The sequence below is a fragment of the Plecotus auritus genome, assembly GCF_963455305.1.
Source record: "Plecotus auritus genome assembly, chromosome: 9".
Taxonomy (NCBI): domain Eukaryota; kingdom Metazoa; phylum Chordata; class Mammalia; order Chiroptera; family Vespertilionidae; genus Plecotus; species Plecotus auritus.
The window spans coordinates 17,501-41,314 of record NC_137783.1 but is presented as its reverse complement, the minus strand read 5'-3'; the positions used below and the strand labels follow the sequence as shown (position 1 = coordinate 41,314).

Here is a 23,814-nt window from a genome sequence, read left to right as displayed (position 1 = left end):
GGCCAAGAGAAGCTGTTCGGTCCATGTTCGTTAAAGGAATGAAATTGCTTCCTTTGTGTCTCTTTCCCTGAGATGATTAACTGCTGCTTCCAGTGAGACAGGTTCTTCCTTTGTCTCCGTAAATTCTCTGAATAGAGTTGTAATAACGAAATCTTTTATTTAAAAAGTATGTTTTATTTTTTTTTTTTTTTTTTTTAGAGACAGAGGAAAAGACGGTAGAACCATCAATGATAGAGAAACATTGATTGCCTGCCTCCTGCATGCCACCCTCCACCTCCCCCCACCCCCGCCATTGGGATCAAGCCCACAATCCAAGCAAATGCCCTTACTGGGAATCGAACCAGCAACCTCCTGGTGATGGGAGGGTGCTCAATCCACTGAGCTATGGTGGCCGCGATCAAATCCTTTTCATAGATGGAAAAGTAATTGTTACAGAATTAGCCGCATGCATGGCCTTATTTGTTCCTTCAACCTCCTACAGCCAGGCTAGTCCTTTACAATACAGCAGTGCCTAACCTTCCCACCAGATGTCAAAACAAGAGGTACATATTCCTGACGCTCATCCTTTCATTCATTCAACAAATATCTATTGAAAAATTGGTCTACTGCATACCATGCCCTTCCTTATCCTTCAAATTCCTGTTGTGGGTATAAATTCCTGCTCTCATGGAACTTACATCCTAGTGGGATAAGAGAAACAAATGTGTGTACCTGTCAGGTGGTGATAAGCACCGAGAAGAAACATAACACAAGTGAAAGGGATCTGCATGCACAAGTGCCTCCAGTTTGCCCTTTCCATGAGACTGTCTTAGTCCTTCAAGCGAGAATAAAGTACTCCGTGGGGAAATAGCACTCACTAAGCATCTATGTGATAGTCACTAAAGATCCTAAAAATAACAAGGTACATAAGTCACACCTGCAAACTTCAAAAAGCCCACAGTCCAAATAGACATGTATGTTTATTTGACAAACGTTTATATAGAACTATGTGCCAGGCATTATACTCCATGCCTTATAAAAATCCATTCATTGCCGTAGCTAGTTTGGCTCAGTGGATAGAGCATTGGCCTGTGGTGTGAATGCTCCCTGGTTGGATTCGGGGGCGTGCAGGAGGCAGCCCATCCATGTTTCTCTCTCATCATTGATGGTTCCACCTCTCTCCCTCTCCCTTCCTCTCTGAAATCAATAAAAATATTTTTTTAGAAAATGAATTCATTTCACATTACAGCCCTATGAAGCTATACATAAATGGACACTGAAGTACAGAGAGGTACGGTCACATGCCTGATGTCACACAGTAAGTTACTGCCAGGACCGGAGCTGGAACAGTCTATGCGTGTAAACAGCACCCTCTGGGTTATGACACAGAATTGTTAAAAAGCATTATCTGCACAGTAATAAAGATACGAACAAGGAGCTAAGGTGCACAGAGGAGGGGAACCCAGGAGAACCGGAAAGAGCCCAAGAGGAAATGATGCACAGACATGCAATACCTGCACAGTAGAGGTACAGGCTGCTACCCTCCTCTTTCACGATGGTGCATCCTAGGAGACGCCCCATCATAACCTAGGGGATAGCCTACGTGTCCTAAGCGAGGGGGAGCTGATTCATTTGCATTTCCTGCAAGTACCTGGCACACCTGTGTTCAACAAAAACTTGCGGAACGCCAGCCAGGAGAGCCGGGCCCTCCCAACCGGGGTCCTTCAACAAGAGCAAAGGAAGCCTTGTGACCTGACCCCGCCTCCGAGGTCCCAAAGCACCCAAGCGGCTCACACTTGCCCACCAACGGCCCTGGTCAGCCACTCACAAGGGCGGGTGGCGGCCGAAGGAAAACCTCCGGTCCGACCCTCGTCACCGCAGGCCCCCGCCCGCCTCCGCCCGCCGCCCCACCGAAACCCTGGCCGTACTACCTCCAGGCAGGAGCAGGGAGGCGGAGGCAGAGGCGGCCTGGGTGACCGGGATGAAGGGCACGGTGAAGGTGAACTCCGTGGCCGAGGATGAGAAGAGTAAATTAGTGCCGGACGAGGAGGTGGAGGCGGCGCCACCCCCACCGTTAGGTTTCCTCTCAGCCATGGCTGCGGCCCACCACCCGTTACACGTCTCGGGAAGCCGGGGCAGCACCACCGGCCGGAAACCAGTCACACTCGGGGCCAGCACACTTCCGCACTTGCGCACAAGGGCCGGAACTTCAGGCAGCTGGTCCGCGGCGGTGTTCTTGCCCCTACGTAGCACCGCCATAAATCAACATGGTGGCGCGGGCTTCAGGACCGGATTCTTAACACGTGACTCCCTCCACGGCTACGGAAGCGGGCCTGGAGGCGGGGGCGGGGCTGGAACCAGGGGAGCGGTTAGCGGCGGTCTAAGCCTTAGAATAAGGAGTCAACCCACCGGCCCCGCCCACACTGGCTTGAGGACCCTGGGGCTGCCGGCAGGACCTGGGGGAGCAGTGACAGGCTGGGCCCCGGGCTCAGCAGGTCCCTGGGGCTGCAGGGGAGCGCTGAGGGTGCTGTGCGCTGAATGGGGGGCCAGAGGATAGGAGAGGGTGCCACGTTGGTGGGGTGGCATCAGGGCCTTGGACCAGGCGGTACCTGAGCAGAGCTGTGTGTCAGGGAGCGAATGCAGGAAGCCAGCGGGTTTGCAGACCCAGAATCAGTTTCTTTTCGAGGTAAAACAAAATCTGCCTGGAGGCTGGCGGCGGAAGCCAGACACAGGAAAAGTAATGGTGCTTGTCATGAAGCCACAGACGCGAGGGGAGGCGGGCGTTCCCCACACAAGGCCCTCACCCCAAGGCCGCTGGACGCTGCCCAGGTTATCAGCTGGGAGGGACCGCTGGACCAAGAGAGCAGCCGCCCAGAGCCACTGGTGCAAGGACAGGAGCCCTGTCCACGGGGGTGGAGGGGGGAGAGTGGGGGGAAGGGTGAAGCTCATCAGAGCAAATGCCAGAGGGTGAGGGGCCGCTTACCCAGAGGTCCCAGGTCAAGGAGACACAGGCTGTGGGCCGCCCAGGGTGCCATGTTTAGCTCTGCCCTTTTATGCTGTGTGCCCTCGAGGAAGTTGCTCGCCCTCTCTGTGCTGCAGTACCCTCACCTCTGCAATGGGCCACAGCTGCTCCTCACAGGAGTGTGCGGTGATTGTGTGTGCGCCCCGCTTGCCCTGAGGGCTTTCCGCTTCCTAGTCAGCACCCCACCTCCCCCTTCCCTCCCCCAGCCTTCCAGGGCCGGCACAGGCCCCTCTGGACCTCTGGCATGGGCTCTGGACGGCCCCTGCGGTCCTGTCTCCTGCTGTCACAGTCCCAGCAGGAAAGAGATGGCATATGCAAATGGTTTTCTGGGAGGACTTGGGCAAAGGGACTGTGCCAGGTGTGAGAGCAGGGGCAGACAGCCAACCAGGGAGGTGGCACCGGGAAACAGACCATCCAAGGTCTCAAGGGGGCGGGGCCACGTGAACACGCCAGCATAGGCACGGTGAACAAGGATGCAGGGTCATGTGATCAATCAGAATTGGGCACATGAACAAGGGGGGTGGGGCCACGTGAAGATTGAAGGGATGAGGCCAGGAGCCCCAGAAGCTGAAGAGGCAGGAAGGACCCTCCCCTGGAACCCTCTGAGGGAGCACAGCCCCCGACACCCTGATTTCAGGTTCTGGCCCCAGAACGGGGAGAGCACATGTTCCTGTTGGTAAAGGCCAGTCTGCAGTCATCCGAGCAGCAGCCACAGGAAATAGACCCTCCCTGCCCCTCCTTTAGGGGCTTTGACCTGGTTCTGGGAGCAGCTGAGCCCTGTGCCCCGCAGGGGGACCCCCTAGACCTCTCACTGCAGGGTTCACAGGGAGATCCACCCCTGTGTCTGTGCCTCGGCCCTGTCTCCTGCTCCCCCGGGGGCTCCTGGGCAATGACGGTGCAGTGGGCCCACCAGGGCAGGCTGCTGGGTGGGAAGCGCAGGCCACATGGCTGAGGGACTCCTCGCCGCCTGGCGCAGCCTCCAGCTGCAGGGTGGTGCAGGGCCTGCCCTCACCTCCCGGTCTTCCCCCTCAGGAGTCCAGCCTGGGCCTCTGCTTCCTGGAGCACCTGGGTTGACAGGAGCCAGCAACTGGGTTGCTGTGCCCATATTCTAGACCCCAAAACTGAGGCTCAGAGAGGGGAGCAGAGGGCCCTACCCCCAGCCCACCTCCCCCTCAACTCAGCCCAGTTCACAGGCAGCTCCACTGTTGTAGTGTAACCCCCATCTTACAAAGGACGCCTCAAAAAAAGGTCGAATTATGGAGTCATTTATTAAAAGCCAGCGGCATACGAGGAAGCAAAAGCGCTCCAGACCTCGCAGCCCCGAACAGGTTGCCACTTCTGGCTTATATTGACAGAATATCACAAAGGTATTGATTACATATTTGGGTCTGAAATGAGGAAACTGTTTCGCGAAAAGCATTTTCACAGAAGCAGAATTTGAGCAACTTAGTTATCTAAAGTATCTACGAATCACTGAATCAACAGAAACGCATTATCTGGGACCACCTGTACAATTTAGAATAATTGTGCTGTCCAAATTCTGGGACCACTGACTCAACCAATGCTCAGTTATCTGTAGACCCTCCCTGCCTGAGACAATTTAGGATCACTATCTGTCCTGGGTCCCAGAGGAATGTGCTTCGATGACCAGTGAGATCACAATCAATGGGATATTCAAACCACCATCAATGGAGTTTTCAATCATACATAAGTTCAGAAAATCAAAATAACTTTTAAATGAGTAAAGAACCCAAAACAGCAAGGTAAATATATTAAACAGCAATTTTTACCCAAGTATGGTTGCTACCATACTTCACACCAGCTGCCACCTGGTTGCCATAGTGTTTGAGGAGGAAGAAGGGGAGGGGGGAGGGGGAGGGGATTTTTGAGAATCCAAAAATACACACCAGCTGGCCCCTCCTTTCTCAGTCCCTCTCTCCAGTGTTAAAGCCGCCTTTTGTGCAGGTAGGCTGGGGCCTCTTCCTGGCCAGGCAGCCCAGAGCAAAGGAGGTCAAGGAGGCAGCAGGTCCAGGTAGTGGGTTCCGGGACCCCAACCTCACCCAGCAGATTTCCTGGACCTGGGCTCCATCGCCCTCCCAGAGTTCCTAGACCAGGCGGGCTGTTTCCTGCCTCCCTGCCTTTGCTCGTGCAGTTCCCCCTGTCGGGAATGCCCTTCAGTCTTCAGGTCCCAGCTCGGCTGTGAGGCCTCTGGAGAACCTTCCCCGAGTCACTTGGGGCTCCCCCTGCATCCTGCACTCACCCCAGTTATAGCAGTTTTCTGGATGACGTTCTCAGGGGACGGTGAGGTCTTGGGGTGTGAGCTTTGCCTTTGTGCCCCAGCCCCTGGCACAGACAGGTGCTCAGTAAATCCGGAAGGAGGGAGCGGAGGGAGCAAAGAAACACCTCTCATAGGATTGGAGCGGATCTGGACCGTGAGCAGCTGGCACAGGGCTGGGCAGGGAGCAAAGCCCACTCCCTTCCTGCCACCTCCACCTGAGCCTGGGCTCCAGCACCTTCTGCCTCCTCCCATTTGGAGCCGGCTCAGGGGTCGTCTCCACACCCGCTGGCCTGTGTCTGTTGCCCATTTGGATGTGAGGTAATGACACCAGGAGGCAGACGGGCACTTGGCTTCATAAGGAGCTCGTGTGTTAGGAGAAAGGCCTCCATTCTCAGAAATCCTGAAATCCTGGACTGTGCAAACCTGCAAGGGCCTGAGGGGTGATCTTGAGCAGGGGTTTTCAAACTGCTTTTATAGTGAATGTTTTCAGCAAACAAAGCCTTACCTGCGGCCATCAGATAAAACTAGAGGCCCAATCGAGCAAGGGGCTCGGCCTCACAGCCCCGGCTTTGTCTGGGAGGTCATTCGGCTGTCCAGTCTAATTAGCACATTACCCTTTTATTGTTATACTTTGATGTAAACTAAATCGCTTGGGGCAAAGTGGTGGGTGTTGAGGGCGACTGGTAGACTGCACCAGAGTCCCCTTCCCCTGTGGGTTTGGGTTCTGGGCAGACGGGATGGGGGGAGGAGGGGGGGTTGGTCCTGGTGGTGGGGTGGGAGAGAGGGAGAGCCCTGGGGAGAGACAGTCCAGGGCTGACATTTACTAACTGGTACAGAAGAACTTCAGTATTTTCAGAACTGTGTGTTCATGCCCGTGTGGCTGGGCCAATGAACGTCAGTCTATACACACAAAAGTGAAAATATGTCCTTAGAGAAAATCATAATGACTTCAACCTTTAATGTCACAGTTTCTTCTTCTTTTTTTTTAATCTTGAAGGGATATTTTAGGGGAAGTGTCTCTTGTCTTTCTTTCCCTTTTGTGAAATTCAAGTAAAATTAAATTTAAACTTGTATCTGAAATATGATTGTTGTGGTTTTATAAAAGTATCTCTACCCATCTGTTCATTACCCATGATTCTCTTTTTATATTTGCATATTAAGTTGTCCAAAATTGTGTTCACCTAATGTGATTGGTTACTCTGGCTGGTGGGAGTGGGGTTGTGTTTTCATTTTCATCTTTGGGATGTCAGCATGTTTGACTGAATTCTTTATAATGGACAGATATCAGTTTTTGTTTTAGTGTGATTTCCTCTTAATAACAAACACAGGAAGAAAACATAGCAATGACCTAGTCACTCAACAAATATTGATTGAACAACTTGATGCCAGGCTGCCATGTTTACTGATAACTTTAGGTTTTTGGTTACCACACCTTGTAAATCTTTTCTCCTAGCTGTTCCTGCAATTATCATATGCTGCCACTAGGTGGCAGTAGGCACAGAAGTATTTTGGGAGGTGGTTTTTTTGCTCAGATAAGACTTTGAATTCCAGATTTGTAAGTTCTCATTGGCAATTTTTGTTGTTGTTGTTAATTATGTCTATTGCATATGTTTTAAATCCCAGAAGTTATTATTTAAAACAGTCAATATTTATTTAGTTTTATCTACCTTTTACTCTGGCACTCTTTATTCTGACTTTATTGACTCCCTTCATCTGGCATAGTTTTCCCTCTGCCTGATGAGTGTTTAATGTTTATTTTGAGTGTGGGTGAGTTGGTGAGAAACCTGACACCTCTTAGTGATCCAAGAACATCTTTATTTCCTGTTCCCGTCTGAAGGGTTGTCTAGCCCAGTGCTTCTTGTTCCATTTAACATAATTGTGTGTTTTCTGCCGGCCACTTTTAAAATCCTCTCTTTAACTTCATTTTTTACCATTTTGGCAGTGAGTAGTCAAGGGTTCTTAGAGCTCCTTGAGCCTGTGGCTTGATGTCTTTTGGAAACACTCAGCCATGATTTCTTCAAGTGTCACTTCTGAGCGTGCCTGGGCTGGTGCTGCGGGCAATCTGTGTGGACGGTCGCTCTCCCCTGGTCCCTGGAGATGCTTGGGCTGCCCTCCTTGGATGTGCCTGAGTATCTCCCGTCATAGAGACTGTGCACAGTAACACCCACTAAGTGGGCGGTGACACATGGGTGCTCTGCTTACTGACCCCACCCCGCCCCACCATGGTCACGGTGTCTTCCTGCTCTGCGGGGTCTCTGGACACAGGCCTGCGGGTTCTCCTCTGGGGTCAGGTCCCAGCACCCTGAAGCATGGAGGCCTCAGTTCCTCTTCCCCGTCCTCACAGGACATCAGTGGGAGACAGTTCTGTCCACCCCTCCTGGTCCTGCCCGTCTCCCAGCCCCTGTCCCTGAGTCGTCCTTGACCAGACAGGTGAGATGCCACTTTTCCCTTCGTCCAGGGTGCAGCCAGGTGAGGTCCAGCCTGTTGAAGCCATGGGTCTGGAGGAACGGTGGCACCAACTTGATGAAAGTCCTGAGACTCTGGGCATTGGAGGCTGTTTTGGAAAATCTAGGAATGAAATCACCACGGAAGAGGGCTTAGTGCTGAGACGCTGGGCACGGTCCTCTCTGGGGGGTTTCTGTGCCCCGAAGAGCAGGAGCCTGAGCCCACAGCCCCAGGAGACACGGCCACGGTGGGACCCAGTCATGTGCTTTGGAGCCGACACCCTGGTTTCCAAGGGAGGCTCCGTCACCCACTAGCCAAGCCACTCGCACTGTTGTAACCTGGGTCTCAGTGAGCTCATCTGTAAAGTGGGGACAAATAGACTATCTTGGTGAGGATTCCATGTGCCAATGGCCTGACACTGAGTAACCACTCACCAAATGGGAGCTGCTGTGGCCGTGCCCCGCCCCCTCTGTACGCCCTGTTCCCACACTGCCCACCCCGGGGAAGTCCGCTCAGGCTCTCCACCCGCTTCCCATTCTTTCCACCCCCTCGGTCCAGCCTCAGGTCTGGGGTGGTGAAAAGGAACGATAAGATCCACTGTCAGCTGTCGTGTGACTCTTGGCAAGTCCCTCTTGGTTGTACACGAGGTGGGGCCCTGACGGCATGTCGGCCCCTGTGCTGAGCCAGTCTGGGGTCCTGTGACCCTCATGCCTCTGCACTCCTAGTCCAGCTTTGTCTGGGGAGGGGTCCTACCTTTGAGAACCAACGTTCCATCCTCCCACGGACAAGAGGGTCTTCAGGCTGGGGTTCCTGTGGGGCAGGAGGAGGCGGGAGGCAGGTGGCGTAAGTGCTGAGACATGGGTGGCCCAGGTTTGCTTCCAAGGTCCTTCCAGCCCTGAGATTCGGTTTCTAAGACTCAGGTGGGCTGCCTAACCCTCCCCCCCCCCACCCAGGATATGGGAAAATGGAGCCGCAGCAGCAAGGTCCATGCCCCCGGAGAGACGCCCTTAGGGATAGCGACAGCGAGTGACGGGGTGGCCTCCCTTCTGAGAGCTCAGTGGTGCCCTTTTCTCCAGCAAGACAACCATCACCTCCCTTTAACAAACATTAATCTGCCAATCCTTCCTCACCACTCTCTTCACCACCCCGCCTCCCGGGACCCAAGGGGGTTACTTACAGCTCTGCACCACCAGCAGGATCACAAAGCCTGTGGGAGAACCAGGGTCAGACCCTGCAAGTGCACCTGCCCTTCCTCCCCTCCTCTTCGCCCCCTCTACTTCCTCCCCTCCTCCCCTCCTCTCCCCCTCCCCTGGCGCTGCTTCCTCTCCCTCCCCTGCCTCTGCCCTCCCCACAGCGGGTCCAGACCCCTCCGTGCAGTGGCTCTGTAGGCTGTCTGGGCCCTTCAGCCTGAACACCCACAACCCAGACCCATGGTCAGCGCAGAGACCTGTCTGAGCCACCCTCACAGCCATCCTGGCCAAAGCAGAGAGGGGCATGGTGTGGCCTCTTGCTGTGCTCCTGTGCCCAGCTGGGGCCTCACACTTCCTTTCATACCTGTCCCCTCCGCTCCCCTGTGCCCCAAAACATCCCATTTATGGGAACGGACTGGCCGAGAAGGAACCAGCAGGCTGGGGAGTGGTGGGGAGGAGCACTGTGGGCCCAAGGGGGTTGAGAAACCCGCAGAGTTGAAAACTCGGGCCAGCTCTTCATGAGGCACCTGCCAGCCAAAGAGCCAACAGGGTGACTGGCTCCCGCAGCTCAGCCTCATTTGCAGCCTCCGCTCCGGCCCCTGCAGCCCCGCCCCAGCTCCTCCAGCAGCAGCAGTTCCCAGGCTTTCCTGGCAGCCCCTGTCACTTCGTCCGGCTCCTGGCCAGGTGGAAAGTGTTGTGTAACCCACTGCGCCCCACACAAGGCTGCCTTGTATTTTCTCAGCGAGCCCAGCCGCAGCCCGCCTCACCTACTCTCCCCCTCCGCGTCCCTCTCCCCACGCTGTGTCCCGCAGCTTGGCCTGAGACTGGAGGCCTTCCAGCAACGGCTGTGCTGGCTCCGAAAGGTAAAGTCGGGAAATGGCCCGGAAGGAGCTGAAGAGGGCGTGTTGGGAGCCGGGGCTGCAGGAGGCACCAGGGAGCCTTACAGGCGCCTGATTCCCCAGGAGCAGGCCATCCCTCCTGATTTTCACAGCCGCGGCTCCTCTCTCCCACTGGCTTGTCAAGGCCAGGCCCAATGACGTCACTCAGTCTCACTCCCTCTTGACCCTCATCACTCTTAGGATAAGACCCAGACTTCTGAGCAAGGCTCTGTGTGGCTTGGCCCTGTGTGTGGCACATTGTTTGGCCGAAGATCCAGGACAGGCTCCTTCTTTGCCGGCTCCACAGTAATTAATGGGCAGTGAGTGGAAAGTTCAGAACAGCCCGAGCCGGAATGCGTCAGAGGGCTTCTCAACCAAGGCCTTTCCTTGCACAAGAACATTCGGTCCTAATCGGAGTTCGCCACACGAGTCTCCCCGCCTCTCTTGTGAGGCTCCCTCTCGTCTCCCATCTGCTCCCTGCAAACCGGGAACACGTCCTCGTCTGGACTGTGAGTGAGTAAGAGTCACCCTCTGTGAATACTGAAGGGTCAGCACTCCCCCCTTTGAGGCCTCTGACTCCTTTTGTGCCCAGATGGTTGACACACTCACCATCGATGGTAACTTTTCTTCACCCATTTGGGTCACCAGGGATGGACTTCCTCTAATCTCTAATTGGGCTCCTATAGAGTAGCAGGCACGCAGAGCTTTCCATAAGAGGATGCAGGGTTAGGAAACACCTCCTGTTTTCATTCTAAATTACCTCATAGGCTCGGATCGACTGAAGCCAGGCATACAACTTCTCTAGGACTAAAAGGCTTATCTTAGCCTTAACCAAACCCTATCCATTGTTCCACTTTAAACTATATATATATATATATATATATATATATATATATATATAGCCCATCGGTGTGGCTCAGTGGATAGAGCGTCGGCCTGCGGACTGAAAGGTCCCAGGTTCAATTCCAGCCAAGGGCATGTACCTTGGTTCCGGGCACATCCCCAATAGGAGGTGTGCAGGAGGCAGTTGATCAATGTTTCTCTCTCATCAATGTTTCTAACTCTCTATCCCTCTCCCTTCCTCTCTGTGAAAAATCAATAAAATATATTTTAAAAAATATATATGTATATATATGTTGATTTCAGAAAGGAAGGAAGAGGGAGAGAGAGATAGAGTCATCGATGATGAGACAGAATCATTGATCAGCTGCCTCCTGCGAGCCCCCCACTGAGTATCAAGCCCACACCAGGGCTTGTGCCTTTGACCAGAATTGAACCCAGGACCTTTCAGTTTGCAGGCTGTCGCTCTATCCACTGAGCCAAACCGGCTATTGCTCCTCCTCCTCCTCCTCCTCCTCTTCTTCTTCCTCTTCTTCTTCTTCTCCCTTCTTTTTCTCTTTTTCCCTCCTCCTCCTCCTCCTCCTCCTCCTCCTCCTCCTCCTCCCCTCCTCCTCCTCCTCCTCCTCCTCCTCCTCCTCCTCCTCCTCCTCCTCCTCCTTCTTCTTCTTCTTCTTCTTCTTCTTCTTCTTCTTCTTCTTCTTCTTCTTCTTCTCCCTCCTCCTCCTCCTCTTCTCCTTCTCCTCCTCCTCCTCTCCTCCTCCTCCTCCTCCTCCTATCCTCCTCCTCTTTTTCTTCTTCTTCTTCTCCTCCTCCTCCTCCTCTTCTCCTTCTCCTTCTCCTTCTCCTTCTCCTTCTCCTTCTCCTTCTCCTTCTCTTTCTCCTTCTCCTTCTCCTTCTCCTTCTCCTTCTCCTTCTTCTTCTTCTTCTTTACATCTAGGTTCACACACCTTTGTAATAAGCTGTAACTAAAAAAAATTTTTTTTTAAAGAAGAAGGAAAAAAATAAGCAGAAGCACCCTCAATCGAGCAATAATCTTGTTAACTACCTTGTAACCCAGCCCTCGTCTGGCAAATGCAAAAAGTCCTGCAGAAGCGTCCTTCTCTGAGATCTTCCTGGTGACTGTCTTCAGTTTGACTCAAACAAATTCTTAAAAATATTTTTTGAGGTTTGGATGTTTCTTACGTTAACAATGGGGAGAAGAGAGGCAGAGCCGGGAAACAATTCCAGGTCTGGCATTCTTTTCAAGACTCTCTGAGTTCCCTTGAGTCCAACCTTCTCTCCCCTGCCGTCCACATGGCTCTGATCATTCCTCATTTCCACCCTTCCCAGGCGCCCGGGTCCCACCCGTTCCCCAACAGGCCAGCACCCTTAGGAACTAAACTGTTTCCCAAAACAAGTTAACCTTGACAGGAAAGCGACCAGAGCCCGCAGCTTGCCCTCCCTCGAGGCAGAATGCAGTCTCAAAGCACTTTGTGTCATTTCCTGCCGTTAAAGAACGCGGGTGTGTGGTGATAAGCTCGCACTGCACACTCAGGAAGAAGAGAGGGGGCTCTGTCTCACTGAGCTTGTGAGAGAGAAACGAGGTCAGTCCCTGGGGACTGCAGGCGAGGCCCTCACCTCAGGGACAGCGCTCAGGGCAGCGTGCCGGGCTGCATGTGCTCACTGTGTGGCCTGGGTCTCTGCCCACATGGTCCACTCAGTCCAGGAACCTGCTCAGTCTGGCCCCCGCCTCTCCTCCGCCCGATGGCGAGCCCCCTGCCTGCTTCATGTGAGCGTGCCCTGGGCATCCTGGCTCAGTCCTTCCTGGGTTGTGCTCTGCCTCGGTGTCTAAGGAAGGTGTGGCCGCGTTCGAGGCTCCGCCTCAGGGCTGGCGCCTCGGTGTGAAAGCCCTTGCCTACCCTTCAGCCAGAGGTGGCTGCTCCTTCCTTTGGAAATGTCTATTTTGGCCCTAGCCGGTTTGGCTCGGTGGATAGAGCGTCGGCCTGCGGACTGAAGGGTCCCAGGTTCGATTCTGGTCAAGGGCATGTACCTTGGTTGTGGGCACATCCCCAGTGGCAGGTGTGCAGAAGCCAGTTGATCAATGTTTCTCTCTCTTCGATGTTTCTAACTCCTTCCCTCTCCCTTCCTCTCTGTGAAAAATCAATAAAATAAATTTAAAAACTATATTAAAAAAAAAGAAATGTCTAGTTTGCTAGCTTTTCATCACTCACGGCTCACTTCCTCTGGAATCTCAAGGCTGTGTGTTGTCTTATTTCCCCTTGTAGATTCAATAAATTTGAGAAGATGAAGCCTTGAGTGTGGCGTCATCTCTCATTTATCTCTATCCACAGTCTCAGCAAGTAGATGAGGGTAGTGTGGTCTTCCTTTAAAAATCAGGGGTGCAGTGCTTCCTTCATCGCTTATAGTTGAGCGGAAGCCTCAGCAGCACCCACACTTACACTAAGTGACTTGACATCATTGTTTGGCCCTCAGATGACTATTTTTTCCACGAGATCACTGTCTCTTAGTAGAATATGGCTCCTGCTACTGGATCAAAGGGTTAGAAAGAGATTGTCTCCAGGCATGTGGGGCCTGGTGCTCTGGAGCTCTCCCCACCGGTGCGGAGTGGAGATGTGGAAGCCGTCCAAGGCCAGACACCTCTGAGTCACTCCAGGGATTCTCTGGACACAGCCTGGACATCGTGCTCAGCCACTGGCTGGCATTGGCTCTGGCTGCCCCTGCAGATGTGGAGCAGGGCAGACAGGAGGGAGTGAGCCCCATAGTCAGTTCAAGGCTTCTATTGAGAGGAGGCCTGTGGTTAGAGGAGCAGGGTGAGGGGTGACACTTAAGGCAGATGGAAGTTCAGGCCCTCCCTTGCTGTGCATTTTCCTGGGAAGGGGCATTCAGTGGCAGGTGCTGGCGGCACGTGGCTATTAGGTTGTCTATTCCGTGTCAACCTATGAAGCAGGGGGTCACGGAGTCACGGTTCAATTTTCGATCAGGGCACAGGCCCAGGTTGCTGGCTCGATCCCCAGTGTGGGTGGCAGGAGGCAGCTGATCCATGATTGTCTCTCATCATTGATGTTTCTGTCTCTCTCCCTCTCCCTTCCTCTCTGAAATCAATAAAAATATACTTTTAAAAAATGGGTAGGGTGGAGATTTCCATGCTTATGGAAGCCCACTTAAGGTCATCGGAACGATTGCTGCAGCTTGAGGATCTCAAATACATGCCAGGAAGGAGTTCAGGGAACACAGCCAACCGGCCTGTAGGTCCGGCCCCTCAGTACTGTGGCTGCTCTGCCTCTGAGGAAGGCCAAGGGCAGATCCTGATGAAGGTGGAGTTGTGGGCACTGGGTCCTTCTGCCCCTTTCCTTAAGATGCCTCCCCTTTCAGGTGGCCCCTGAGTGTTTCTTCTTGGACTGTGGCCTCCAAGGAATGAAGGAGGTTGTGGGGGTGCAAGGACTGGGAAGGTGTCCATGGGTAAGCCTGGGCCTGGGTGCTTGGCCACATCAGTTATTATTGGCCTGGACAGCAGCTGGGAATGGCAAGAACCACTGCAGGAGGGCGGTTCCAAGGTCTCACCTGCCGTCTGTGGGAGGCATGGAGAGGAATGCTAGGAATGGCATATGTTCTCTCCTCCCCACTCCATGGTGAACAAAATGAGACATGACCCCAAGGAAATGTAACAATGGGCTTTGGAAGGAATACTTCTCTCCCAGAGACACATTTGGAAAACACTTTTTGCCTGAATGAATGAAGTATTGGAGGAATCTGGCTATTTCCTCTTTTCACTAAGCTCTGAAGATGGGGAACTGTGTCTGATGCTCAGGAAGGGATAGTGGGATGAGCAAGGGAGACCAGGTGGCCTCTGGGGAAGGTGCTGAGAGACAGTAGTTGCACGGACAGCATAAGTAGGGGGGTGAGGGGGGGTGTGCCTAGGCATCTGTTAGCTGCTCCGCACTCCTGATAAAATACCCTCCACCGACCTCTCAGAGGCAGCTCCATCCACAATGCTTGGCCATGGCTTTCCACTCTGCATCTGGGGGTGCTGCTCCCTCAGCCAGGCTCTCCTGGGACAGAATATTACAATGTTGTGAGAGCGGCATTCTGAAGCTTGAGCCTTGCCTGGTGGGGTGGGGGGTCAGGGAAGAGGAAGGAAGAAGGAGCAAGTGTAGGGGTTAGTGTACTGGGCCTGGACATCCCTGGGGAACTCTGTGGAAGGAGGTAAGGATGGCGGTTCTAGATGAACAACTTTTGCAGGAGGCTCATAACTGTCCAATGGACATTAGACAATCTCTGTGGACTCCAGCAACCTCTGAGAAAATTGCAGGTTTACAGCCTGACCCAGCCTTCTTCAGGGCCACTTGAGAAGAACAGATGGAGGGGAGAGACAACCAACAAGCTCCCCGACTTTATCTCAAAAGAGGGCTCTACACAGTGAACCCACATTCTGAGGTCAGAGTAAAATAGAAGAAAATTTTAGTGCTGTAGCCTTCACCCTGGGACCCACTGATGAGGAAGGGGGGGATCTTTGGTGTGGGGGGCGGTAAAGAGTTTCAGATCCAACCTACTTAAGGAGAAGTCAGAAATTCAGTATAGTGTGGAACCGGTGGAAGACATTGAATGAGTATTTAGAAATCATCCCAAAGCAAAACAAACCAAAAAAATCAAGGTGAATCCTAGGTGGTTTGACTTAGTGGGTAGAGCATAGGACTGCGGAATGGAAGACCCCAGGTTCGATTCTGGTCAAGGTCACATGGTTTGGTTGCGTGCTCGATCCCAAGTACGGGGCGTGCAGGAGGCAGCCGATCCATGATTCTCTGTCATCATTGATGTTTTTATTTCTCTCTCTCTCTCCAAAAGCAATAAAAATAAAAATTTAAAAACTACCTAAAAAAAGATGAATTTGCTTTGCAAAGGTGAATTTGTCTACTTGAATTTCAGCAGTATCAAAATGAGTCACCCCTTCTAGGATCTTAGTAAATTCCAATATTGCTTCATATTTTTTCAAGTTACTTCTGTGACATTAGGTTATTATTACTATTTTTTTTTCCTCCTAGGAAATAAGTTGTAAACACATTTTTTTCCCCCTGAACATAAGATTCTAGTTAATGGTTTGGTGTTGAAACACAGTGGTTTCAAAACGTGTTCTTGTAACTGAAAGGGTTCTGGTTGATCTGTTTCTGTCTTTTTCAGAATGAAAGATAAAATAAACCTGTAGAAATGTGCTAAGACCAAGCATGCCTTATTTTGTGATTTATTTGAATGTAAACATAAAGCAGACTTATACAGTCGTTTTATAGGATAAACGCTTATATTTTCCTTTAAGTAAGTGACTGATTATACTGTGCACATCTATGATTCTATATACTTGCTACTCCAGCCCTCAAAAGACGCCGTCAGCCAATTCCTGTGCAAAAATAATCCTCTGCCGCCCTCCTGTGGACATTCAAGGGATAACACACTGTGCCTCTGTCCATGGTTCTGAAATGTCAGCTAAAGCCCTATGAACACGACAAAAAATTCTTCCCAGAAAAAGAAGAAACACCCACAAAATCATTGAAGCTGTCCATGGCGGCAATCATTCCGTCCCTGGATGGACCGAAGTCATGGCTCTGGGTTCTTAACCTCTTTCCACCCCAGCCCTGCAAAGGGAGGCCCCCCCCCCCCCCGGAGACTGATGCACTGAGGTTCCCTTTAAGGTGACCCACCATCCTGCCAAATGTTCCTTGGTGCCTTTTTTAAGTAGAGAGTAGTGAGTGAGTGTATGTGTGGCAAGTTTTGCTTTAACACTTAGCCACACTAGCTACGAATTCTATTCACTTTTAAAAATATAAATTGGAAGGGCGGTCAAGGGCCAGAGGTCAAGGCTGGAGCTGAGACTAGGGCTGGGGTTAGGGTTAGGGTTTTATGGCGAGGGTGAGTGTGAGGGGTCAGCGTCTGGGTCATGGCCAGGGTCAGAGGTGGAAAAGGTGAATTTGCTTTGGAAATGGAGAATTTGAATGTATTTGAGCAGCCTCAAAATGAGTCGCCCTTTCCAAGATCTTAGTAAATTCCAATATTGCTTCCTACTCTTTCAAGTTACTGCAGTGACATTAGGTTATTAAGTTTGAGTACTTTTTTCTCCTAGTAAATTAGTTGTAAATCTTTTCTGAATGAAAGATTCTAGTTAATACTTTGGTTTTGAAACCTGTTCTTGTAACTCAAAGGGTTCTGCTCAATATCTATGCCTGTGCCTTTCAGAATGAAAGATAAAATAATCCTGTAGAAACTTGCTAAGACCAAGCATTCTTTATTTTGTGATTTTTCAGAATGTAATAATAGAGCAGACTTATACACTGGTTTTATGAGATAAACGCTTATTTTTTTCCTTCAATTAAGTTACTGATTATACTGTATATGTCTATGGATCAATGTATTTAGTATGCTAGCCCTTAAGGGACGGTGTCAAGCAATTCCTGCACAAAAATAATCCTCTGCTGCCCTCCTGTGGCCATTCAAGGGATAACACACTGTGCCTCTGTCCATGGTGCTGCAATTCCAGGTAAAGCCCCGTGAACACGACCAAAATTTCTACCCAGAAAAAACACCCGCACAGAATCTTCGAAGCTGTCCAGGGCGGCAATCATTCTCTAGGCACTGTTTTGTGTTCTTTACCTCTTCCTGCCCCAGCTCTGCAAAGAGAGGCCCACGTAGACTGTTGCAGTGAGGTTCCCCTTATGGTGACCCACCCACCCTGCCTAATATGTTCGTTGGTGCTGTTGTTAACTAGAGCAGTGAGTGTATGTCTGGCAAGCAAATGCTCTAACCAGTGAGCAACAGCAGCTATGAATTGTATGCACTGTAGTTGTTATTCTGAATTTATTTTTAACTCTAATTGACATACAGTAATACATTACTGTCAGGTGTACAACATAGTGATTCAACATTTACATACCTTACAAAGTGATTACTCTATAAGTCTAGTTCACATCTGTCTCTATTGCCTATGCTGCAGTTACATCTCCATGACTTATTTCATAACTGGTGTGATGGACTTTTCCAGTCCGAGTGGGGACAACCCAGGGCTGGTGTTGTTCAAGGTGGATAGTGAGCAAGATGGTGGCAGAAGAGCAGCTGGAGGCTAATGTATTTCAGAGGGACGAGGGGTTGTGTCGTGGAGCAGCGTGTGTGAGTGCAACACTTTAGGGGCTTAGGCTAAAGGAGCAGTGGCTGTTTGGAGCTGATTGGGGGAAGGAGGTGAGACTCAAAGTGTCCTGCAGCTGCTGTAATAAGACAGGTCCTTCCAGAAGCTCCAGGGAGAACATCCAGGCCTTTTCTATCTCCTGAGATGAGGAGCACCCTGGATTCCCCACAGGTCTCAGTGTGATTACAGTGGCTCTTATAAGGGGGAGGCAGTAGGGTCAGAATCAGAGAGATAGATGAGGCTGTGCTGCTGGCTGTGAAGATGGAGGCCAAAGGAGAGGCACGTGTTGGGGGAGGCTCCAGCGTCATTGTGGGCTTGTCCTCTCCCATGCCATGCATCAGGTCCCGCAGGTTCTTGTGAATCAATCGGTTGATATGTCCTTGAGCATCTTGAGGGCCCTAACGACGTCAAGCCATGTTTGACGGAGTCGCTGATGCACGCACAGAGCTCTGAAACTCACCAGGGCGATGGGGCGGGAACAGGGAAACACAAGATCAGCTGCAGCGCAAGGTGGTGTGAGGGAGTCATGGGAGGTACATGCAGGGTAAGAACCTGGTGTGAGGTTAGCCTTTGAGCGGCCAGGGAGGGTGGCTGGTTGCTTTCGCATCCATGGTTCATTTTCTGAGCTGCTGTGGAATGGGGAGTGCAGGTGAGCTCCTTGGTTTTGGGGCTTGCAATTGGAGGGTGATGCGGGAGAGTGCCGCTCCATGTCCATGGCATTGCGTGAGGGTGGGCAGCCATGATTGATGTGTTGTTCAAGCAAGGCGCCCTTGCACAGCACACTTTCCAGGTGTCCGGCTCCATGCCGTTTTGCACTTCTTTTCCCTGTGTGGTGGGTGTGTTTGGTGACTGGCTCTGCACTGTGGATTCTTGTGCACCTGGTAGCAGCAAGAAAATCTTTGTGTCTTGCACCTGCGTTCTACACGTTCCCTGTTGTGCTCCCCATACTAGTCATTCCCTGAGAAGCCTCTCTTCCAAGGTTGTGTGACATCTGTCCGAAAACCCATATATCTGGCTTCCCGTGTCTCCTTTGCCAGGCGATTCAGCCCTGTTGCGTTTCTGTCCCATCCCCAAATAATCGCCTCCTTCCCTGCCCTCTTTCAAGCTCCCAATGTGTTCACAGCAGACCGGCTGGCTGAACCTGCCAGGGAGGTCTTCCACTCTCCTCTCCCCTCTCCCTCGCCATCCCTTTTATGTGAGTAATCATCCCAAGTCTGCAGCTCCACCCCCACTCCCCCCCAATGCCTCTCAAGTTCCCTCTGACCTACTCTCCTTTATCTCATGCAGACCTTATTTCTTTCCTTGGCCCCAATGATCTGCTTTGGCCCCAGGGACACAGGCTGTTTCTCTGCTGGATTGCACCTGTGTCAAGCTGTCTCCTCCCCGAGCCTCTCAGCCCCATCAGTGCAGCATGGAAAGTTGCAGCCACCACCCACCCAATCCCAGAGGTCTTTGTCTGTGTCCTGCCCTGAGGGGAGGCTCCTGCTCTCTCCTTGGAGTCCACCCCCCACCACAGTGAGAGGCAGGCACATGCTCTCTTTGTGCTCCTGCACAGACACTCACCTCCTAGCGCAGCAGCTCCTGTGTGCTAAACGGGGTGTTGTGCTTCCGTGTCCTCGGCAGATTGAATGTCCACGAAAGCCATCGGATGTCCACCTCAGAAATGTCTTCATTTGTCCTGTGATGCCTACCTGTTAAAGAAGGAGGCAGCATTATCCAAGCACATTTGCAGTCAATGGCTTCGCAGGCTCGCCTGCCTCCATAAGAGAGTGATGACTGTCTGTGCTTGAATTTCCCAGCTGTGCTACTTGTAAGGTTTAATCAGAGATGTAGGACTTAATCTGACCGAAGCCAGTAAGTTGACCAAGACAAGCAGGTTAAAAGCGAAAAATCGCGTTTATTGAAAGCTCTTGGGTGAGGTCCTGGGGTCCGAGAGCACAGGCCGGGGGAGTCACACCCGCCTGTGCCTGGCAGAGTTCCTTTATGCTGCTGTTGAACCAATCAGGTTTATTCGAGGTAGTTTATTTGAGGTAGTTTATCTGAGGTAGCTTGTGGTGGGTGATTTATGAAGCTGGAAGCTGGTACAGCTACACTCCGGCCATCCTTGAGAAGTCTCGGGCAGTTATTTATTGTCCAGCAGGGCGCCAGCATGGCTGTGGCTTGTCCAGCTTAGCGGGGGTGGGATCGGGAAAGTTCCTGCTTTCCCAGCCCCAGACCTTACACTACTGCCCTGGGAACATGTGCTATTCCTGCATTCCCTCTCCCTGACAAAGGCTTTTCCCTGACAGTAGCTGCTGCGATTCCGGACTTACATTTCCCAGATTTTGTCTTCCCGGTTCCCATTCCATCAGTGGGGAGCGTTAGTAGAACAGACATAGAGAAGTATGGGTTAGGCGGAGTGGGAGAAAGCAGAAGGGATCTCAGAGTGCAGAGTGCAGTTGGGGAGCACAGGGTGGAGGCATGGGGTCTGTTCGCTTACTTGTTTCCGAAGCCTTCTGTCGTTTGCTCACACTCTCCTGGATATTCTTTGTCTTCCACAGGACTCCGTAACTTTACAGTCATCGTGACCTTCGACAGTTTTTTCACTTTATGGTCGCCGTTGTTTCCTTTGGCGTGCACGGCAAATGAGTATGTGTTCCTCAAAGAATCCCTATTTTTCACGTTGCAAGCTGAGGTCATGTTACCTTTCAGTTTGCCCTGTCTGCTGCACTTTTAAGGGTGGGCGGGTGCGTGCTGTGATGTTCGGTCTTAAGTGCCATGACAGAGGCACTTCCCCACAGCTTTCCCATTTCCTTATCTTTCCCATTTCCTCATTGACTTCATGTTTTGGGGGTGGGTGTCTGGAGTCTGTACTGATTTTCTAGGGGTGTTCTGTGATGGCTTGCACAGTGTGCTGCTTCAGGGTCGAGGTTCTTGATGCTATCCTCCCTCATGTGGGAATTCAGCCCCGTTATGTGCCTTCATTTCTCGCCCCGCTGTCTGAAACAGCCATAATGTCTGCCGGAGCTGTCTTGCCAGGCCTTATGGGCGCTCCCCTTGGCGAGAATGTCACGCTCAGTGAAGGGTTTCCCTATGGGACAGAATGTGCGATCCGAGTTATGCCCTCTCCCTCCTCCCCAAGAGCTTCTTAGTTGTCCAAGGACACCCGGGCGGGAGTCGCCCAGGAGGGAGGATGTGGCCCTTCCTCCTCGGAGCTGACCTCCTTCAGGTCTCATTTCTTAGGCCGTGGTTCCTTGCTCTCACTCTAGGAACTCAATGCCCATTTGTCAGCCCCAAGAAGCCACAGCCACCCATATGTCCCCTAAACATTAGCGTTGCTGTGGCTTGCCTTACCCCTTCATGTTAGTTGCTCTCAACCTCATCATCTTATAGTGATGTTGAATAAAATGGAGTTCGATATTCTGCTGAAAAAAGGCAATGTCGTGCCTCTAATTGACAACTCACCGAGGTTCACCGGATGCGGCGTCGAGAAGACGGTGGGGCGCAATGGGCCACTTTTCGGATTCCAGCGCCGAGTCCGAGTCCGCATGGTGCTCCCGGGTGAGCTGGTTTGCATTCCTCCCGGTACCGCGGTGAGGTGGCCGGTACCGCGGTGAGGTGGTCATGAAGTCTTTGCTGTTCCTCCTCTAGTTTCCTGAGGGTACTCCAGCGTCTCTTTGTGCGTCTGCAGGGAGGCTGAATCCCAGAGGAGTGCTCTTACCATTTCTCTCCGAAAGGAAACTGTGTCATTGGTCCCGTGGAACTGATTGGATGCCAGATTCGGGGTGTGGGGTAGAGCTTACCTGGGAATAGGCAGCGATTGTGTGCAGAGTGAGGTGGTGGACATTCGCTTGTTTTGCAGGGAGGGGTGGGTGCTGCGTGCTTGACCCGCTTGATGTGATGCGATTGAGTTGATGGCGATGACAAAGACCAATTGAGCCAGCGACCTTTGTTCGGCCCTCATGGCTCAGAAAGAGGGAAGTCAGCACCTGTCCAGAGAGCTTGCAGCTACGTGCGCTCCGTCCGCATACAATTGCTCAGCTTTGCCTTGAGCTGGCTGATCCACAGTGATAGGGGAGGCCCTTGTGCTCAGCATAGGAACGTGCCCCACCCGTCCGACTGCCTCCCTCGGTGGGATGATTCCCGGTGTGGTGCGGGCAGTGGTCCGCCTGTCCCTGGCTTGATTTTTTGGGGACCGCGGATGAGGAAAAGGACCCCTGGCGCATGTATCCTGGGCTCCGGAAAGCACGCGTAGGACCTCAGCACGGCGCCTGCGGTTCTGAGTTTTGCGGTGAGTGGCGCAGGGGACGTGGGGAGGACAGCGCAGTGTGGGGTGTGGCTGGTTATGTGGGTCCCCCGCTGAGTGCCTTGGCAAAAGTTAAGGCTGCTGTGTTTATGCTTCCTTTTCCCGCCGCGAGTTTGGTGTGTCAGGGTCCACAAAGGTGGAAGAGCTGCTTCTTTAGCCCGCGCGGCTGCCCGCCCTTCTGGGCTCCCCCGTGGTTGTTGCCGTGCGGAGGCCTCGCCGTTTTCCGTCTGCGCTTCTCCTATGCGTCCCTGTTCCCTCACACAGGCAAGTGTGTCTTCCTCCTGGCGGCGCGTGTATTTCATTTGCGGTCCTCTGCTGCCATCTTGTGTCCATTGTTGGAATAGCGCCGCAATTTCCCGAAACGTCGGTGGCTGCAGTCAGGGTTAGGTGCGTGTGCTTCATCGTTGCAGTTCCGTGTGTGGCAATGTTTCAGGTCTTCCAGGAGTCCTTCTTTTATTTCCCTTCTCTTTCTGAATTCCGCAATTCCCCTCTCTGAGGCCTGAGGGATAGTGTATTTGGCTTCCGTCTCCTGTTTGTGAAATGAAGTGAGTGAATGAGTGGAAAAGCTCTTTTGGCGAGATGGATCTCTGCTGCCGCTTGCTGTTTGCTTTGGGTAAAGCCGTTCACTGTCTTTCCATTGGAAGCTTTGCTGTTTACCTTGTCAGCACGTTGTGTGATGGAGTTTGCAGTTGATGTCACCCGCGGTCCCTTTTAGTTTTGCACATGGTCTTCGCTAATTGCAGTGCTCCTCATTGCTTCCAGATGTTCTTGCGCGCATGTACGCAGCGTTTAATATTTCCCCATTTTCAAAGGATCTATTTCATTGATTTTTAGCGGACTGGAAGGGAGACGGAGAGAGAGGTGGAGACATGGGTGACAGAGATACGGCAATCTGCTGCCTCTTGCACCTCTCACTGCCCCTTTGGGGATGCGCTCGCACCCAAGGCACATGCTCTTGATCCGATTTGGGACTGGGATCCTTGCGTCCCCAGACTGACGCTCTATGCACTGAGCTATCTATACCTGTCAGGGCTGTACGCAGCATTTTTCACGTCTCAGTCACATTGCTTCCTTAACGCTCATTTGCCTTTTGCTGTGTGACTCTCACCATCGTGTCTTGGGTGTCTTTATGCTTCTATGACAGCATTGCGCCGAAACGACTGCAGTTCGCCGTGTTTCCCCTCATTTGCTTTTCCTCCGTGATGTCTGCAGACAATCAGTGTTGACTTCACATTGCCTGTGTGTTGACATTTCCTGCTTGTGATGGCAGTGTGCTCTTTTCGGTTCTCTATTGGTAGAGGGTGGCCGGTCCCAGTGTCTGCCTTGTCGTGTTTGTACGGCATAATTCAAGCATGTGTCTAGCCTTCCTTGATCTCCCATTCCCAGGTTTTTGTGCCTTGGTTTTCTGTTTCTGTGCAGATATATCGGGATCGTGTGTTCCGAGAGGGTGGCCATTAGACATCCAGTGGATGATCACACTTAGTGAGAGATGGAGACCCAGTGATGGCTGCTGCCTGCCATTCTATTATTCGCTGTCACATGTGAAGTGCATGCAGAGCTTTGCTTTCTGGATTTTGCTGTTGCTTTCCGCTACTTGTATCGCCAGTGTTGCATGTAGTGCCGTCACAGACTTTTCTTGCGGTTCAGTTTTCTGTAGGTATTTTCCTGTGAGCTTGGCACTCGTTGGCAAGACAGTTCTTTGTTTGCTGGGTTACTTCATAAAGTGCTCACT

The 23,814-nt window shown here is 52.0% G+C and overlaps 1 protein-coding gene and 1 long non-coding RNA gene across 4 annotated transcripts in view; both read right to left on the bottom strand.

Moving 5' to 3' along the window:
• The window catches only part of SEC23IP (SEC23 interacting protein), a 164,546-nt gene extending 162,400 nt beyond the window's left edge, over window positions 1-2,146 (bottom strand). For all 3 annotated transcript variants that reach the window (XM_080641746.1, XM_080641745.1, XM_080641747.1), the window contains exon 1: window positions 1,911-2,146. In XM_080641746.1, coding sequence (XP_080497872.1) covers window positions 1,911-2,073 — 163 coding nt within the window. In that variant the 5' untranslated portion in view covers window positions 2,074-2,146. The remainder of the gene's footprint in view (window positions 1-1,910) is intronic.
• A 4,769-nt stretch (window positions 2,147-6,915) lies between these two features.
• On the bottom strand, window positions 6,916-9,326 carry LOC308233311. The gene is made up of 4 exons (XR_013958989.1): window positions 9,172-9,326; window positions 8,902-8,931; window positions 8,478-8,534; window positions 6,916-7,847 (listed from the first exon to the last, which is right to left on the bottom strand). It is a non-coding gene; the product is annotated as an uncharacterized lncRNA (long non-coding RNA).
• Window positions 9,327-23,814: the final 14,488 nt, after the last annotated feature.